At 33.7% G+C, this 20,658-nt stretch overlaps 1 protein-coding gene across 1 annotated transcript in view; it reads right to left on the bottom strand.

Moving 5' to 3' along the window:
- The window catches only part of LOC132707915 (uncharacterized), a 257,931-nt gene that overhangs the window by 93,149 nt on the left and 144,124 nt on the right, over positions 1-20,658 (bottom strand). The window contains exon 4 of the mRNA XM_060679941.1: positions 18,052-18,187. Within this exon, the coding sequence (XP_060535924.1) occupies positions 18,052-18,187 (136 nt within the window). The remainder of the gene's footprint in view (positions 1-18,051; positions 18,188-20,658) is intronic.

Raw genomic sequence — 20,658 nt, 5'->3', positions numbered from 1 at the left:
ATTTTAGAAAAGTTGTCCAATATCGTAAGATATTTTTGTCCTGAAATTGAATATATATCCATATATATTTGTTCTAAAGGTTTAGATCCAATTGGCGTTGGTTTGTAAATGACCTTGTAAGGATGTCTATCATAGTTAGTTTTCTGGCATACTTCGCATAAATTGACAAAGTTAATTACGTCTCTTTCAAGGCTTGGCTAATAATACTTTTGTTTAATATTTTTAATATTTTCCGTCATTCCTCGGTGAGATGTTTTTGTAGTATGATATCTGTTTACTATTTCTTTTTGTTCTTCCTGGTCGGTTACGTCTTCAATGGTTTTGTAATTTTTGCGAAGTCTTTAATAAACTTCCTATACTATCCAACCAGGCCCAAAAATGATTTAATTTCTTTTGGAGTACTAGGGATTTTAAAATTTTTAATATCCTCAATTTTCTTCGGGTTTGGTTTAACTCCATCCGGGGTTACTACATGTCCTAAGAATTCTACTGTCTTCTTTAAAAATTCTGATTTATCTAATTGTATCTTCATATGGAAGGACGAAAGTCGTTCAAAGACTAATTTTAATGAGTTTAGTTTTAGATGTTCCTGCAGACTTGTTGAAAATATTATTATATCATCCATGTATACAAGACATTTTACCCAATAGTCCACGCAATATATTATCCATCGCACGCTGGAATGTACATGGTGCGTTCTTCAGTCCGAAGGGCATACGTGTGTATTCATAGTGTCCGTGTTCTACGTTAAACGCTGTTTTCGGAATACTTTCAGGATCCATTTCTATTTGATGGAATCCGCTAGCAAGATCTATTGTTGTAAAATACTGGCATCTTCCTAGTTTATCAAGTATATCGGCGATATTTGGTATTGGATATTTATCGTCTATTGTTTTTTCATTTAATTTCCTGTAGTCTATCACGAGTCTCCATTTCCTACATCCGAATGCGTCTGCCTTTTTGGGTACTATCCAGACTGGTGAGCTCCAGGGAGAACTTGATGGTCGAATTACTCCTTGTAGCATTTCTTCTATCTGTCTATCCACTTCTTGTTTATGGATATACGGGTATCGATAGCTTTTCGCATGTACGGGAATTTCATCACTAGTTCTAATAATATGTTTAACTTGGTTTGTAAAGGTTAAAGTGTCTCCGGGTTTATGTAAAATTTGTTCTAATTCTTTAAAAAGTCTAAAGAGCTGTTCCTTTTCTTCTGGATTTAGGTGTTCATGCCGTATTAAATTTTTTATATCGATTTTCCCAGTAATTTCTTTTTTTATGGTCGTGTTATTAAAGGATGTTGTTTCAAAATTAAAGATTTCAAAATTATTAAGTTCAAAGGGTTCTAAGGGTAAGTTATTATTAATACTACCTTCGAGGGCTATTGATTTTTCCGAATGATTATATATATATATATATATATATATATATATATATATATATATATATATATATATATCAATTGTATACGTTTTATTTGTAATTGTTACAAGGGTTGGTTGTATTTCAATTTCGTTGTCACGATAATATGGCATTAACCATGTCGTATTATCAGGCAGATTAGTTTTAAGTGTTGCTTTTTGTATAGTTTTTGGGGGAATCTCAACTACATAGTCATCAAAATTTTGTCTATATTGGAAAGGGATTTCAATGTATTGGTTTTTAACTTGGTATTTTTTAAGTCAATGTTTAGATTTAATTTACAAAGGTCTTTTATTCCTAAGATACCATCAAAATATTCGTGGAAGGGATATAAAATAAATTCAATGGGTTCGGTTATACCAAAACATGTAAAAAGTGGAATAGTTGCCTTATGTGTAGCTTTCTTTGAACCCGCGCAAGTTTGAAGAGTATTTACATAAGGTTTGATTAGTTCTGGAAAATAAACTTCGGCTAACGAAGGTCTAAGAAGTGACGCATGGGAACCTGTATCTATAAGTGGTCGAATTTTATAATTAGGGATTTCAATATATGGTAACTGGTTTATTTGAAAACTATTTAAAGTTAGGCAGGGTTGGTTTCGTCCGAGGCCGTTAATTGAAAATTTTCTAATTTTCTAATTTTCTTGTTCAAAGCATTCTTCTTCATCTTAATCGGGGTAATAGTTACTTTCATTAGAGTTAGTCGAGTCTGTTTGTGGTTCGTTAATGTAGTAATTATTGTCAGAGTTTTCTACGTATGTTAATTCCTCTAATGTAAAGTTTGGTCTACCTGTTGATTGAAAATAATTTTGTTGTGGTCTCATTTGCGGAAACGATCTTTTAGGTTGTATGCTCACGCCTGACATAGGTTGGGGGTATTGATTTTTTGAATTTTGGGGGTTATTTTGATTAGAAGTTTGCGGTTGTTGCATCGGTTGTTTAAAAAATTGGTTTTGTGGCTTGAAAAATTGGTTTTGAAGTTTAAAGAATTGATTTTGTGGCTTGAAAATTGATTTTGAGGTTTAAAGAATTGATTTTGTTGCATTTGATGGGGTTGTCCGAATGGTAAATTTTGTTGCCTAAAGGGTTGATTTATCAGATTACTCAATATTTGATTATTATAATTTAATGGTTTCTGCATATTATGTCGTGTAGACGTACTATTTTGGAGATAAGTATTTTTAAAATGTCTTTGACTTGTTAATATTTCATAATTATTAATAGTATCTATAGCTTCATCCAAATTCTGAGGATTGCGAACTATAAGTAACGTTCTCAATTCATTAGGAATGTTGGCTAAAAGATTTTGCGTAGCAGTTAATTCATTTTGAGAAATTAATATCGATCTAGCTTCAGCGTTTTCGATTTCTGAACATATCTTAGTATTAATTTTAGTGACTAAGGCTTTGAGCTTTTGAATGTAGTCTTGAATAGAATCATTTTTCCTCGATGAAAATATTAATTGTTGTTGAAGGTTAGCACGAGTGATCGGATCGCTAAATTTCTGAATTAAAGCTGATTTTATCTCGGGCCAGGTTCTAAGGTCTGGTCGAGTTAAAAGAAAATCTTCGGCTGTACCTATAATTTTTGATTTTATTGCCAAGATAACATATTCCTTCTGTGATTGATCATTATTAAAATATCTTACATAGAAAGTATCAATTTGGTTAAGGAAAAATTCTAAACGTGGCGGCGTTCCATCGAAGTTTTTTAATAGAGAAACAGTTGATCTCAAAGCGTCGGCCATATTGTTGATTTCACTAATAGTTAAATCTAAGCTAGTTTCTAAAGTATCCGTAAGAGTAGAATTATTTTCTTCACTTACACAATGCAACAAAGAAATACCATAATATAATTCGTCTATTTGATTACTACGGGATTGATTATTTTCCGCACTATTTATTCTTCTAGGATAAGTAATATCGCTTAGCCTATTTTTAAATTTCCTCATGAAATATCATAAAATCTTTTACAAATTCTTAACTAACAGAAGTCACAACTATAAGGAACAGTTTAGTAAACGCACTTACAATTATATGTTCCTAGTCTCGTTCCTGTATCAAATGGTCACGTCCAGTTGAGAAGCTGCACTTTCCCAAGAACGATGCCGTTTGTAGTGGACGTTGGCTCAGGCTAGTTCGTCCTACCGGCTATCGAAATGGCGTACCAATGATCGATGTTGCCAGGAGCCCCAAGTGCCCCGTGTAACGATGATGTTTTGAAATCCTTTTCTTAACTGTTGAAACAGAAGTGTGTCACGATCCCTTCTGCGATGCACTGATGATCCAAACTGGCGTTTCAGCACACTAATCGCGAAGAAACTTTCAAGAAGTACAATGCACTGACAATCCAAAAACGGTAATCCCGCGCACTAATATCGAGTAAATTTTCGAAAACACACCGAAAAGGATCCTACCGACTGCGCCAATTTTATTTCTGTCCGTAAAACTTGTTATTTTTAAAAACGATTTTTTATTCAATACGAGCGTTTACAGGCAGCGTTACGACAAGAAGCGACCTAAGAGACTAAATAAGCACATGAACAATACTTGTATTTATAGTATATAAAAGCTGAATAAGCTTATCCTTATCGAATGCGTTCTTATTATTATGTGGGTCATCATAAATAGATATATAACTTATGTATTATTAAAAAAAATCAAAATATTTTGATCTGAACTATTATGCGAACCTTTTTTGTTTCCCATTGTGAAATTGTGTTTACTTGATTACGTGTGAATTATCGAATTTGATAAAAAGACGTTTCTTTCACGGACTTAACAAAATGGGACGTTTTAAATCGTCAAGTACTTCTAGTCGTAGTTCTAGCAGTTCTGACGGTAAGAGATACAAGGAAAAATTGGATCCATCAAAAGGTCCTCAAAGTCCCATTCAAAACGTCATATACCTTCCACAAGCGGCTCATTCACCCCTCCAATAAGGTGAATAGATTAGACAAGTTGAGACAAGAACCGAAACAAATATATTTCCCAGACCCGATAACATAAAGGAACTTAACAACTGGGACGAAGGATCCAAAATCTACCACATTGAAAATGGATTGAAGGGTTATGCCAAAAAATGGTTTGTCACGTCAGTTCACATTGCACATCCGGATTTTTCCTAAACACCAAAACTTTGGATCGTTCTTGAGAAAACTGAAAACGAAGGACGTAAATGTTCGGTAAGACTTGGAAACAATTTTATTTTGAGAAAATGGAACTTCCTCTCAACGCCTGTGATATACCAGGCAAAAGAGCAGTGTCTTGCATAATCGATTATGTCCCCGACCCTACTATACAGGCTGGAGCGAGGGCTGGAAAGTGTGAAAATCCAAATTCTCTGAATGTTGAATATCTCTCTCTACTTTCACAAATGAACGTGTACCAAGCTACAAACGCCCAAATAATAAAGCAGAAGTTGAAGCGTTTGTTGTCCCAGACGATGTCCAGAACGTCGCTGTTATTTTTGAACAATCGTTTCTCGATAATTCAGGCACCATGTTATTGTCGTGCGAAACAACGATGAGGATTCTACAAAGGATGAAGGCTTAAAAATTCTGTAAATATAAGATCCAAAAAAATACCCGTGCGGGTCAAGGAACACGCTGTCATACCGCCAGAAACCACTGTTCTGGTTTTTATGACGTCACGAGGAAACTTTTCTGGGGAAGTCCATGTCACAGGTGGTCTACGTTGATATCCTGGACAAGAATGTTTCGCGGAGTGTATCATTAAGGGAAAGAACGGAGACTTGACAATAAGTAACCTATCTCATAACAGAATCGAGGTGAGTGCCTCTCTGATTTGGGTTGGCTCAAGCTGGAGGACCGATATAAAGTTCAGTTAGCCACTTTTGTTTTTTTACTAAACTCCAATAAGACCCCGTCGTAGTTGTTTGATAAACTTTGCAGAGGAAATTACATTCATAATCGAGACACCCGTCATTGTTTAAGATACTGCGTTCCTAGACACACTTTGGTGATTTTCCAGAGATCTTTTAGCTATAACGCAGTTACATTATTTAATGAAATTCCATATGCTTCAACAAAGCGTTAATATTGTTTATTAGACCAGCCTGTAACCAGCAAAAGCGTATGAGTTTATGATGTGCGTCTATTTCTTGTGTTTACGATGTATATACGGGTGTGTATTTTTTTGACAATTATGGTGTAGGTGCTGTTGTTCTTATGGTTACATGGAAGAGCGGAAACTGCGAATGTTGCCACTCTTGTGTAGTTACTTATATTATAATATTTTGATTTTCTATAAAAACGGTTTATTATTATTATTATTATTATTATTATTATTGTTATTGTTACTATTATTATTAAATTTAGTCAGATATGTAATGTGTTTTCAAGATACAAGTCCAAAAATAAACTTGCTAACCGTAAATGAATTAAAAAAACTACAATTTACAGAGAAATATATAATTATCTATAAAAATTAATCTCATCAACAAACTACAGAGGTTGTGATTCTAATGCATTCCGTCATTGTTTTGCACAAACCACTTGCCAACTGGGTAAAACTGAAGTACTGCGCATGTCTAGGCATTTAAATGATGACACGCCGGTAGTTTATGAACCCTATCGACTCTCTTTCAACTAACGGAAAGTTGTGAGAAACAAGGATTTACTTGGTAATAATATATTTCGTGAGTCTGAATCACCTTATTCAAGTAAAATTCTTTTTGTTAAAAAGAAAAATGGCAAGCACCGCATGTGCGTAGATTATCGCAATTGAAATAGACGAAACTGTGAACAATTTTGGACTTCCTATGGTTGACTTTTTGGAAAAACTTTTTCACGATCTTGCCAGTGAACATCATCAAATTCAAATGAAAGAATCCTCTATACCTAAGACAGCATTTATAACTTCTGATGATATCTGCGGGTTCCATTCGGAATGCGTAATGCTCCCACAGTCTTTCAAATATTGGGCAATAAAGTTTTGCGAAATCTGCGATATGGCAAAACTCTTACCTATATGGATGGTGTATTGTTGTCAGGAGGGTCTGGATAATTTACGGAAGGTAGCCTACGGTTGTCTAAATATCAGTTCTTCATGAAGTTGAATATCTTGGTCCTGAAATAAGGAAGAACGGCATCGAACCAGGAGGCAGGAAAATAGAAACCGTAAGCAAGTTTCCGGTACCCACCGATATATGAAGAGCTAGGCAGTTTTTGGATCTCACAGGTTATTTCCGAAAATACATACAACGATTTGCTGAAATCGCAAGGCCTTTCGCATGTTCAACAAAGAAGGATGTCAAACTTGTTTGATGAAAAAGCAAGGGCTTTCAAAACACAGAAGGAAAAGCTAGTGACTCGACCTTTACTAGTAATTTATGATTCAGAACTGAAAACAGAGGTTCAGACTGATGCCTCCAAGTTCGGAATAGATGGTATTCTTTTACAAATAAAGAAGGATGGAAACCTCAGGCCAGTCTTGTATTATTCCAAGCAGACCATAAAGGAGGAACAAAAACATTCCGGATATATCTGATTGGGATCCAGTTCAAGGTTGTCACCGACTATAATGCAATACAAACCACATTGAGTGAAAGAGAGTTGATCTCAAGAATTGTGAGATGGTGATTAAGCATAAATATCTACATCGAATTGCAAAAGTTCCCAGCCGATTGATACTCTGCCTATAGACCATCTAGGATCATTCGTTAAATCAAGGTTAAAGAATATCTAATCGTTAATGTACACGCTTTTACAAAATACGTATTGATGAAAGTTGTAACATCCACAAAAATCAAGCCATAGACGAATTTCCTGAACAACGTAGTAGAAAATTTTGGAGTACCAAAATTAATTATAGCGAAGCGAGGAAGCTGCTACACTAGCAAAGAATTTGAAGAATACTGCAATCTTTTAAATATCAAACATGGTCTCAATGCTACTGCGACACATTGGTCTACCGGACAAGTGGAGAGGTACAATCTTCCCATATATAGACAGCTCTCCACTCTCAGAGCAAAAATGGAACGAAACTCTACAATTAAGTACTCTTTGGCTATGCACCTCGAGAAGTACCAAGCGCGTTTTTGACTGATGAAGTCGCTGTTGATTCGATGCATGGTAGAGACTTGATAACAACGAAGCAAGAGACGTCAAAAACCATTCTTGAAAAACGGTTAAAAAAAAGTGAAATGCGATACTAAACGATACCTTGGGAAGCAGCTCCAAGAAGGAGTTCAAGTTGCCTAAATACAGCGGAACCTAAGTAATTACCAAGATCCTCAATCACAATCGCTAGGTTTCTGATACAAATAAGTGTATTTCGACTAGAAGTACCTTCTTTTCGATATGAATAAAGAGAAAGAATTTCGATTGAAAGTTCATTGGGGATTTGAATCCCGATAGGGTTTCTAATAGAAAAAAATGATTTCAATTGGAACTTTTTAAAAGTGTTAGTCAGTTAGAGTCGTGTCGTGTTATAAACTACCTAATAAAGTTCTTGCTCTTTATATCTAAATCTTATTTTCATCTCATTTTGGTTAATAAAATTTTATAACCCAATGAGCTGACAAAAGAAAAATGAGATTATGGAATCGTCGGGTATTTAGCGAACATACAAAACAGGCGAAGCTAGAATCTCTACTGGAACTGCCAGACTCATTGGATCAGTAGCCATTAGGAACAAAATTTACACTCTAGGATATTTGTAATATGAAATAATCATATTCATTTTAAACACATTGTATTATTGGTTATGTTATGTACTATATGTGCGTATATCGGTGACTTGTTTTTCTAAATGCAAGGTACCAAACTTTTCAAAAAATATTTTTCACAATGCCTACTCTAACATCCCAATAACTATACACGGATCAAACGTGCGAGCTGTCAGCCTTATTACTCCCTGTCACGCGCCTTTTCGGACATTTCCCTGCACTTTAGCCACGGGTTTGCGAGCGATCAGATGTTTTCGTTGGATTTTGGCCATAATTTTTTTACCTTTGTCGTTTCTGTCGGTAGTATTCGTGTTGTTTTGCAAAAAAGTTTTAATATGTTAATATTTGTTAATATTTAATTCATATAGTATGAGATTCGGAATGTTGTTATGAAACAATTTTCACAATAAATTTTTATTAAGTTTCTATGTTCTTATACTTTGTATGACAACCAATTCATATTGGACTATATCACCTAATTTATCTAAAATTAAAGTCATTTATATTTATCGAATCGTAACAATCTAGAGCTTCGGTCGAAGGATTATACGTTAATTGAACACACCACGCCATTGAAAGCGTTTTTGAATATTCCTAGCAAAGTGAAAATTACTCTATTGTCACTCAAAATGGTTTCGCTTCGTCCAATCACGGCGGATCGCTATTACTTTGTGCGGAAAAATAAAACCAAAATGCGATACAAAAAAACGTATTCCAAAAATTGGAAAGTGCTTGATGCCGGCTATTTTTGCGAGTTGTTGAATATGGAGAGCAGGAGAATATTATACACCTCGGTAGCTTTATTCGTAAGCTTCTAATCGTCTCATACCCATCGAAAATGTCTAAAAGTAAATTTATATCCGGAATATACAGGCCATTTCAAAAAAAATTCCGCAGATTTCTGGGGTAAATAGAATACTAAAAAGACTGCGTTGGTTTGGACTATGAAAATGTGTCAGAAAGTTTTTCCTTCAATTAATCAGAATAACTTAACTTTTATTTATTCTATCTATAATATACATACAAAGCGATGAGATAAAATTAAAGCAGTCCAAAAAAATTTACATTCCTTGTTTTACAGTCTTAAAAATAATGTATGCTGCTATGACTTCTCTTATTTAAATAAAATTTATATAAATAAAACTGTATATACACATGAAGAAATATTTAATTATTTTATCCACAATACCAATAAAATTAACATAAAAAAAGTTTTTATAAAAAAAAACGTTTGATTACAAGCCACTGGATTTGGATTATTAATATTCAGGGACGCGATTGGAATAAAAATCAAATCAACACACAAAAATGAAATCAATCAATCAAAATGCTTAAATAGTCTCAAATATGTTTGATTTGAATTTTGAATTTGAAAAGTTCGGTCTATATTTAGAGGTGCCCAGTTTCTTAATAAGAGAGGCGGAGTTGTTTCGTTTGACTCGACTGAAGGATCAGGATTTTGCTAATATTCACTAAGATGACACTTTTTAAACATAAAATTTATGAAAGTTTAAAAAGTGTTAATTAATACTTACTCGAAATAACTAATTTATTTTTCTGGCGTTGGACGATCTTTTTTTTTTTTGGTATCCGTCGAAGTTCAAAGCAAACTGATTTGACAGTCAGTTTATATGGTCGTTCCAGTTTTTGTGTGATTTATTAAATTAAAAAATAACCTAGAAATATTAATAGTTTTATAATAATAAGCATATCAGTTATCTAAACTGATTATTGGAGGGTTCCTGAATATTTCTAGTTTGATCTAAGGTGACAATCATAGGGAAACATACACGTTTTTTAGAGATTATACATTATATTTTCAATTCCATTGAAATACTCTAACTCGTTCCTTTTTAAAATTCGATGTATTGCAAAGTAGTCATTGCATAGTACGTTGTAAGTAAATAATCCGTTAAATAATATCTAATTCATAAAGGCACAAAAACTGATCAGCCGTGAAATATTGATCAACAAATTGTCGATGCGACGCCACCGCTAATATGCCGTATATGTAATGAGTGATATAATACACAGCAATAAACATTGGTCGGTGAAAAGTAGTCGACAACGCTAGGCTTCTCCGCTTTTTACTTATCCCGTAATGAAAGTTTTGTAATTGCACTTACATTTGACAAGCTCGCAGTAATGACAAGTAATGACTTAGACGGGTACGATTAATTTCACCTTCATTTCGTACTAGCAATATTTAATATTTATTAATTGGCGAAACGCAAACCGCAAATTACAGCGACCCGCCTTATTAAGCACTAATTTCGGTGAACCACGAGAACTTTACAGAACAAAACCCCTGGTCCCTATAAATAACGGTTTAAACTTCGACTTTAATGAAGAGGAAGTCCCTTCTTTAATCGAAATAATAATGTGGTTATGAAAGTTATACGGATTTATTTATTTATTTAATACAAGCGAGGAATACATTTCAACAACAAAGGATGTACGAGCGGCCATAAATTTGTAAACTGATTATTCTACTACCAAATCTACCAATATAACGAACTCTACATTGCGTTCGCGTCTTTGAACTCAAATTGTTTATTTGAAATGGGCAATTTTTATATTCAAAAAATATGAAATTGCGAACATATCGACTTCTGACGTTAATAAAACTTTTTATTCATCCTTCACACGAATAACCTCAATCAGACTTAAAAGGATTTGTTTTTCAATCTATAAAAATGTTCCCGGATTTTAAATTGAAGAAATACACATATTACCAACTAAATATTTTCTAAATTTCCAAAGTAATTCATCATGGTAATTAATCAAGAAAAAAAGATTGAGAAAATGTATTAATAACCGACCATCAATGAAGATTTAACTCGATATGTTTCAATTTATTTATCATTTTATCATTTATCATTTACCTACGGTGGGCCAGTCTATCTCAATAATTAAAACAAAATTAAAATATTAGGGATATATCACATTAGGTACGCATATATGAAAAAATAGAAAAAGAAAAAAGTACGAGTTGAAATCCCAAAGTTTATTGAATTACAAAAAAAAATTAAAACCAAGTTCTATTTTCTACAAATTCTAATTTTGATTTAAAAATCTACTTCCAGTGACTAATACTTAATTTTTCATTCTCCATAAATAATGAGATATATCCCTCCTACCATTTTAATTTCGTTTTAATAATTGAAATAACCTACTCCAATCTATGTGGACTCAACATCGAAGTTTCAGTACTCTTGGCAATTTTTTATATAATCCAAATTTTGGGTTGTTCCCATATTTCCCACTAAAATAAGCATAAAAATGAATGGGACGGACCATTAGTCCACAGTAAAGTAACAAGCTAGAAATACAGAAATTATAATTAATGTTTTTCCGCCAAATTGCATTCTAAAGTTTTCCGACTGACTTTCACACGATTTTTCCGTTGCACAACTAGGTAATTTATTTAAAAACCTTCGCAGTTTTTAGGGTAGTGCAGCACTTTGCCGCCACTTTCCTTGTTCGTAAAGTCCGGAAAATTTATTTTAATCCGAACTCACCACTCGATTTCAGAAACAACAACTAAACAACAGACTTCTTTGCATATCGGTGCCGCAAAAATTTGAAATTCTGTTACGACCGGTAAACAACAAAGTCGTTCGTTGCACTTGAAAAAATGGAAAACGGAGACGCGGAAATAGTAGTAACGAGATTGAATTTGCATCGAGTAGAAATGGAGTTTTGAATATCCGGATAATTTAATGAAAGCCACAGTTTCCGTAGCCGCCGTAGTGCTTAAAATGTACGACGAAAGAGACAACAATATTTTTATCTGCATAAAAATGCAGGCGCAACTAAATAATGGCTGTTATAAAATTTGTCCTTTTTTAATTTAGTTCTTCTTCGTGTTCAAAACACATGTAATGATTATTGTGTTTTACATTAATATGCATCAAAAAATTATTTATTAATAACAATTTGATATTTTATTCTTAATGTTAATGTTAACGTTTTGTAACTCGGCTGAGTGGTTCTGCGATCGTGGAGTTAACGTTTTTGAAATTTCGAAATCCCATTTGACCATTTCCGTATTTGTGATAATGCTAGGCACTAATTCCAGATGCCCAGTTGCCAGAGACAAATCACCAAGTTGTCAAAGTTTACGAAACGAGTCGTTCATTCAATTTTTGAAAAAAAAATCCGCCATTGAATTATAAATTTTATATTGCTATACAACATTTTTTGTCTCTTAACTATTATTTATTGTGTTATATTGATTTAAGAGACAGGACTGGAATTGATAATTAACATCTAGTTTGTGTCTGAGCATCTTTCCACTGGTAGAGGCCCCAGCAAATTTCCATCTATCCGAAGTTGCCATCCTGTCACTTGATAAGCAGACATTTTAGGACAAATATTTATAGTGAACTTTTTGAGCGTGTGTGTATTACGTAAAGGGCACCCACACTAATATAAAAATAGAAAGAGTACAAATTTCACTTATTGTAAGTAGCACGAGATTTAGATACTCGTTGACTTTTCGAGGGTTACTGTCAAATAAATTTCATACAGTGCCGACACAGTGTCACTTGCCTCTGTAACTTTCAGCCTTTTTTCCTCCCTGTAATAAAATACAGAGTTAACATCGACTCTACAATAATCTGTAGTTTTGACGATAGTTGCAAAGAAGACCTGGCACTAGACTAACATTACATTGTAATGCTATAGAAAAAAGTTCATCGCAAGCCGGCAATTCTGTGAAAATCACAAATTATTATCAGGCGCCTACAAAGCGCTTCTGTTAATTTATAAATCATTTGCGCACTCGTCCAGATTTCCGAGAAAAGGCAACATTTTAATGCGTGCAATTTCCTGCCCTTTTCACTTTTATAAGGAACAATTTTTAAAGCCAACAGTTTTTATTATTAAATATGTACAAAGTTACACGTGAAATTCCGTGCAGTTTCTCGAATGAAATAATTGATGAGGTAATAAACATGCAACAGTATTAGGTTTTAGGCGAATAAAACTTTTTAATCGTCCACCGGGTGCATTTAATTTAATGACCGCCATATATCCGTTCGTATTGTTTGCATCACGCAATTGGAAATTAAAGCTAACATGTATATTTTATCGATGGCATTGTTCTGACGACGCCTTGCTAACGTTAGTTAAGGAGTTAAAGGGTTACACAACCATTTCAGTATTCATAGTCAACGCTCGTAAACAAATTTGTGTTGACCTCAAACATTCGGCATCTCCATCTACCAAATAATTTTATAATTAATCAAAGATTTATGGGACGTCCGGAAATAATTGGGCACTAAACCTATCTATTAATGCAATTGAAAAACTAAGAATTGCCGCTTAGGAAGAATGGGATCTAATTCAGCAAGAAACCATATAAGGTCTTCTGCGCGGAATAATTAAGGGGATGCAGGCTCGAGCTGGACGAGGAGATACTAAATACTCAATTAAGGATTCTGCATGTCCAAACGGCAATTCGTTGACCTTGTTCGGAACACTGTGTCGTTGAAACTGAAGTAACAGAATACAAATACGGAATTTAGGCAGTCGATGCAGTGAAGTGACGGAACCCTCCACACCCCAGGACCAAAAGTGGACCATTAGTCTCCCAAGACCCTCGAACGCTGTGTTTGTGTTGTGTGTTTAAAATAGAAGAACACAGTAATTCTTTTTCCAACCAGCTGCGCACCATGTACAGGGCAGCCGATGAATAGTACTAAGAGCTCAGTTCATTGAACCCGAAGAACTATGCAAACTACCCACGTACTGCGTAGAGAGTACACTGCTGTTCTTGGGGACGGACCGAAGATGTGAGGACAAAACGGATCTGAAGATCTCAATGCAGCGCCCTGATCGTTAAGACACCGAACGTTCCGCAAATACAATAAGATCGGATAGGAAATACTAAATTATCATTGTTTTATCTCAATTGATGTATTGTTGTTATTGTTCCTATTTTCAAATAAATCCTTTACAAATATATTGCAAAGCTTCGTTATTTAAAAAAATATATAACTTAATTTTTGTTTTCAGGTAATTATATGAATTTCATAATTTTTCATAAAAATACCTTCCGGCGAAAATTTTGACTCAAACCAAGACCATCTCAAAAAACTCTCCGTGTAAGTGGTGCATCACGAGGGAGAAGAGATTTTAATTTAATTATTTTTTAATTATGTATATAATGTTTATTCAGTATCCGTTGAATGGACGAATAGATATGCCTAAATCAAATTTAACGCTCGGAATAGACGCATGTAGAAATGCGTGAAGATATGCTAAAACGTTGATTTCATTTTCTTCGGAGTTTGTAACAGATTTTGGAAGTTCCCTTCTTCGTAGGTTTCGAAAATTTGCTTCAATACTTTTAAACTTTTTCTCATATATTGGTGGAAAACGCAAATATTGTTCATTAAATGTTCTGCACGTTGTTGAAACACTCTCCATAACTATGAAAATGCGGTAAAACGAGAAATCCGAATGTATCTAGTCAGTTAAAATGTGATTACTTCAATTCGCTTTAATTCCTATATATTTTGTTTTTTTGCGTATAACTAGAAGACCAGTGAAAATAAGTATACCATAGATAGTTTGATACTTTTAGATGGAAAATTAATTGCTCATTTACGTGCAAATATAAAATATGGGGTGTTTCATTTAAAATTCTCACGAAATATGGATTTTTATATCTTATCTTATTAATGTCCTGTACGCGATAAGTTAATTCTCATACTATATTATGATAAAACATTTTAATAGGTTGCGAAAAAAATTATTACTTTATATCGGATTGGTGGTTGCCAAATTTCTTAGAAAGTATGTTTTATCTCCAAAAGTGGTATGGTACATGTTACATCAAAGTTCCAGAAATGTGTCGCAGAATTCTGAAATGTAATAGTATACAGGGTATTCTGTTTAAAAGATGAAGGTTGACATACGTTACGATTATATCTGGCACCACCTCATGGCCAAAAATATTTTACATAGGTAGCTCATATTCGCTTACATAAGTAACCAACATTTCAGGATTTTACCGACACTCACCGCGCATAACCCTGTATAACACCAAAGAACTATAAACCTTTTACAAATTGAAACAGTCATCATTATTACCAACAAGAGCCTGTTATGAAAGTTCGCGAATGGCCTATAGTTATTGCGGCCCTCTGCTGTCAACCTTAGTGATTGCGGCTTTCCTTGCAGCGTAATGTATATAGTCATCCAATTCACGAACTAGTCAGCAATACTAGTGACCAACACAACCGTTTATGCATTCGTTTGTTGGAATCATTAAGAATTGCTGGCGTTGTACATAATATAGTTCTATCCGATGAGTCCGAATAAATGAAAATGAAGTTGGAAATATTGATAGTGACATGAATATTAATGATGCTGGAGAATACGATACAGCTACAGAATGAAATGCATATAATCTTAAACAAATGTCACTATATTAGACCAGAAGGATTAGGAACTGAAACTAATTAGCAATAAACAATTTACAAACAAACACATTTTAAAATGTGAAACTTTTATTATTAGCCAAATTCTTGCTTTTGAATGATTTTAAGTAAATCAAACCAATGAAAAATATTATATCTAACCAAAAAAAAAAAACGCTAAAGGACCATTTTATCCTATAATCTTGTCCCAACTTCTCATACTTCTCTCTTTTTTGAACAAAAGTGCATAAGCATGAAGGCATATACCGTTTTAGTCTGATAGGTATAATCGAAGCAGAGCCGTTATAATAGTTTCCCTGCGACTAGGAAGAAGGTCCTGTCAGAGGCGATCACCAACTTACTAGTGACTTAAAAAAAAATATGAAACGTAAAGTCTGTTCATTGATATAAGAAAGTGACTAACTGATACGAATTAAGGAAAGACCGGCGCAAGCTGTAAGAATGAAATATGGCCGAACAGGTCCGTACTTTGCTTAGAATTTAATTATTTGGAGTTTTGTTAGGAAATATACTACACAATATTTATTATATTTATTATAAATTATTTATTGTAATTATATTTAAATGTATTTATGTTTAAATATAAAATAAAATTACAAATTATTTTTATTACCTAAATCGCTATCGCTATCATCGCCTGTTCTAATTATTATTTGTTCTATATTATTTGCAATATGGATACGATTGTTCTGCTTTTTGTATATGTTTGACAGAATTTGCCCAACTTTGTGGAGGGATGTTAAAAACTTCGGTTTCTATAAGTTTGAGGACATTGGAGTTAACACGGGGAAAAACATTGTTACGACGAATGGCAGATTTCAGTTGGTGCCAAATATGTTCAATGGGATTAAATATACAGTGGTAAGTGGTAAGGTAAGGAAGCCTTAAACCTGTATGCCCTAGATTTTTTGCATAATTATCACCTCAATTAATTGCTTTTTGGTATAATCTTCGTGAAAATAAATGTCGTTATTATACATGTAGGTTTGGATTGTTGATTTTGTGTCATATGAGGAAGGGGTTTTAGTCAACTGTCTACTGTGATAACTTGCATTGTCCATTACAACAACGCTATTAGGAGTAATGTTTGGAACTAGTTTGTTTTTAAACCAACGTTCAAATAAATCAGCGGTGGTGTCTTCATGGTAATCCAGAGAAGAATCTTTAATATTTTTCGCAGACAGAGAAAGTCCATTTCGAATCCAACCATCTTTAGAGCCAGCATGCAAAATAGTTATTCCTTTACCTCTTTTTGATGGCGCGTTTGTTTTACACTTATCAGTTGAGTCAATACAACCCTTTTCCGGGGTATTATAAGTGTCGAACCAGGTTTCATCCAAGTAAATAATTGGCTTTTGTTGTTCTCTGTAAATCCTAATTTTTCCTAGACATTCCCCATTTCCGAATTCTAAAAGATTCCATTAAAACTAGCCTTTTGTCAATTTTTTGAAATCTAAAACTCATGTGTTGAATACACTTCCATAAGGTAGTTCTGACACATTTAACACCGGTTTTATCTTTTTCAAGCCTCCTAATTAAGATATCTAATGTAGACACGCTTTGTTCCTCGTATAACTGGTAAATTTTACGCCGCATTATATTTTGATCACTTTCGTCTACACTGGAGAAAATGTCAGCATCGCTTCTTTTTTTCCTCGCTGAAATGGGATTATTCACAATTTTCCACACAGTTGATGTTGGAATTTTCGTCAATGTGACCGTTTCTTCTAAAGATGCTTGCTTGCTGGCACCACGTTCAATGAGAGTCAAATAAAGATTGTTTATAACTTCCTTAGTCTCAATAGAATAATAAGTGTTTTCTACATTTGCGCGAGCATCTCCTGAGATACACTAGACACGCACATATTTTGCATAATTCGCACACGATTCAACACACGCTGTAATACACACGAAATAAGAATGATTACTAATAAACTTAAACTAAGTAGTATACCAAACCATAGAATATTAAACACAGGTAGGTATAAAATTATTTTCTATTACGGACCACAATTTTAGCTGAATTTAAATTCCGAAACTTTAGGTAATAATCTTGTTGCATTGTATGTTAATGACCACCCTTGGATAATCCCATTCAAAAGCAATTGGTCAGTTTCTTATACCTATGTACAGACCATACCTAACATTCTGCAATTTACCGTTCCTCCGGCTAGTCATATCATTAAAAACAATTTTTCTCCCAAACGACCCAAATCACTTTGTCGGTATTAAACCGGAATAAAAAAAAATACAACGCTCAGGATAAAACGACACGAATGTCTCGTCTTTAATACAAACGGTTTATCTTTCTCCCTTTGACCGGAATTATTACGTCCACGGAACGCGAAAGGACCATGGAAGTTCTTTGTGCAAGAAGATTTGGCGCACTCGAGAATCGGATGATTTGTTTCAAGACAATCGTCCGCCAGTGGCACACAATTCCCACAAAAAAAGGGGGATTCACAAAGGTAAACAATCCTTCGACTTACATACAACTTCCATTCGGGCCTCGCTTTGTGCTGACGCGAAAGATGGCGCTTCAGCAGACACCTCACATTTGAAGAGGCCGCTCGTTTTCCAGCTGACGGGGTGGAGTACCACTCTCCTGCTGTCCGACTTAGACATCTGCAATTAAAAGTAGTCCGCGTTTAATTTAAGTGGCTCTCGACGAGGATATTTACTTAGCAGGGCCTGGGGTATAATCTCGAGAAACGAATTAATACCGCGGGATGTTTTAATTAAAAATATACGAACCCGTCGGATAATAGATATACACTTTTATTCCGTTGTCGCGGAAACGAAACGATGTATAATTTGAGAGATTCTTCCGGAATAATTCGCCCGGAACCAAGTAGACTTTCCACTTTAAATTAAACATTTAGGTATGTACTTGTGCAATTAAGGCCGCGATTTGGAAAATCTCGCCGGTGAAATAATAGAGAGACGCGCTCGCCGGTCCCGGTAACCATACTTAATTTATCATTTTTAATTGGTGCGACGTCGTTACTTTAACAAAATAATATTTAATTGGTACAAATCTGAGCCCCGAACAACTGAAATCATGGAATGTGTATGCAACGATTTTATTACAAATGCAATTAAGAAAAGAAATCCACCGTCAAAATACGAAAAACATATCTCTTCATTACGTCTTTTAGATTTGATGCAAAAATATATTTTAAAAAACAAAGACTTCTAATAATTTGTTGAAGCAAGTAAATAATAAACTTCAACTGGATATTTTACAACTTCATTTTACTTTTGAACAACTGTAAAAATTTTATCCCTTACTAGAATTCTCTTAAAACGAGTGAGCAAAGTAAAAGATTTGGACTTGGGCTCCAGATTTTGAAACTCTTATTGAATCTATTTATGCTATGAGCTTTCAATGCTATGAATTTAGGTTTTATGCTATGAGCTTTAAAAATCTAAAATCATTAGTTATTTTATTTAATGGTTATTTCTTGTTGAGATTCATTGAATATTCCTCAACGGTTGGGAAACTTTGCTATAACCAATATATTAATGAAGTTGAAAATGTTCAAGGAAAAATCATTAACACGCTTAATGGGCAGAGATATTTTTTAGCTATAACCAGAATCTCAAATATAATAAAATAGAAGCACTAGAAGATGGTAGAAAATACCTGGATATACTTTATACTTTTGTCCAAAGAAAGATTTAACTCTCATCAATATGGGAACTATCCACTAGTAAAATGTCCTCGTTCATATAAAGCTTTGTGCCAAATTAATGACGGTGAATTGTGTGAAAATGCATGCATGATTTTTAGAAAAAAGCTGAAAAGTACATTTTTAAATGATTTTCCTTCCTGTATTTGTTAGATATACTCTTAGTTTATTACATTTTACTTATCTACATCTAGGGGTTAGTTAGTTATAAACTTCCTTAACCTTATAAAACAAAAACATATCTATTACTTACTTCCAAACTTTCAAACTTAAAATGTCGTCAAAATATATGTACAATACTTAAGAACTCTCTTAACTTGAAACACTTAAAATGTTAAGAGTCCAGTAGTTTGTCTTAAAACTTTTCCTCAGATTAGTTCAATAAGAGTCTAAAATCTTTTAAAACATGAGAAGAGGATCCTGCTAAAATCTGACACATTACATGTTTAGAGTTGCCGGAACGATATCTATTATTAGAACAAAAACTTATGGACCCTGTGACTTCTCGAATGACTTCTGCTTCCTCCTTTTCGTCTCTTTATGTTCTATTCAAAATAAATGTAATAATATTTATTTCTTTCAGCTTAGATCCCTTTCTACGATTACTCTTACTTTCTTTCTTGCAGTCTGCCTTCTTACGAGAGATACATTCGAAACATCTCTAACTATAACTAACCAAAGTTTAAAGTTTCTCATTCTATTCTGTTCCATTCTATCCTTGCTTCTATTAACTTTATCAACTCACGTAAAAAAGTTTTTGTAAAGGACGTAACGCCATTCTAAAGCCACACTAATTTTGAATTATTCCTTTGGAACACAAAAAATATACCTTCTTTATTTTTAATTTACTATTTACTACTTATTTTGAAATTTCTGTCGGAAGTCTCGTTTTAATAATATTAAAAAAATCAATGGAACGACACTATGCATTTTTTATCAGTAAATAAATCATTATCTGTCTGAATTACTGAATTACTGAATAAAAATATCTTGAATATATGCAGTCAGTGTGTTCAGAATTTAGGAAAATGCTACGGTGAAATTAAAATTTAAATTTCATTTCCAAAATAACTAACTATTTATACACTACTATTTAGTTTCAGTTAAGCTCTGAAGAAGCCAAAGGATGATTGGCGAAACATTAGCAAGCAATGCAGAAATTTTGTAAATAGTATTACAATGGCCTGTGGAAGTTTCTTTGAAAAGAAAATTACTATTCACCACACTACTAGTAACTTATATAACGCGACTATATCCGTCGATTATAAAATAACGATGGATTATTCGATTGACATGAATTTTACTTATCCGAAAGATAATCGTGTGGCATTACATTTTAAATATGATTTCTGGCATATGACCGCCACGGCTGGTGCGGATGTAGTCCAATTTGGACGTCCAATT

Source organism: Cylas formicarius, unplaced genomic scaffold (genome assembly GCF_029955315.1).
Source record: "Cylas formicarius isolate icCylForm1 unplaced genomic scaffold, icCylForm1.1 PGA_scaffold_10__41_contigs__length_53128322, whole genome shotgun sequence".
In the NCBI taxonomy this organism is placed as follows: domain Eukaryota; kingdom Metazoa; phylum Arthropoda; class Insecta; order Coleoptera; family Brentidae; genus Cylas; species Cylas formicarius.
This window is presented reverse-complemented; position numbering and strand designations above follow the sequence as displayed.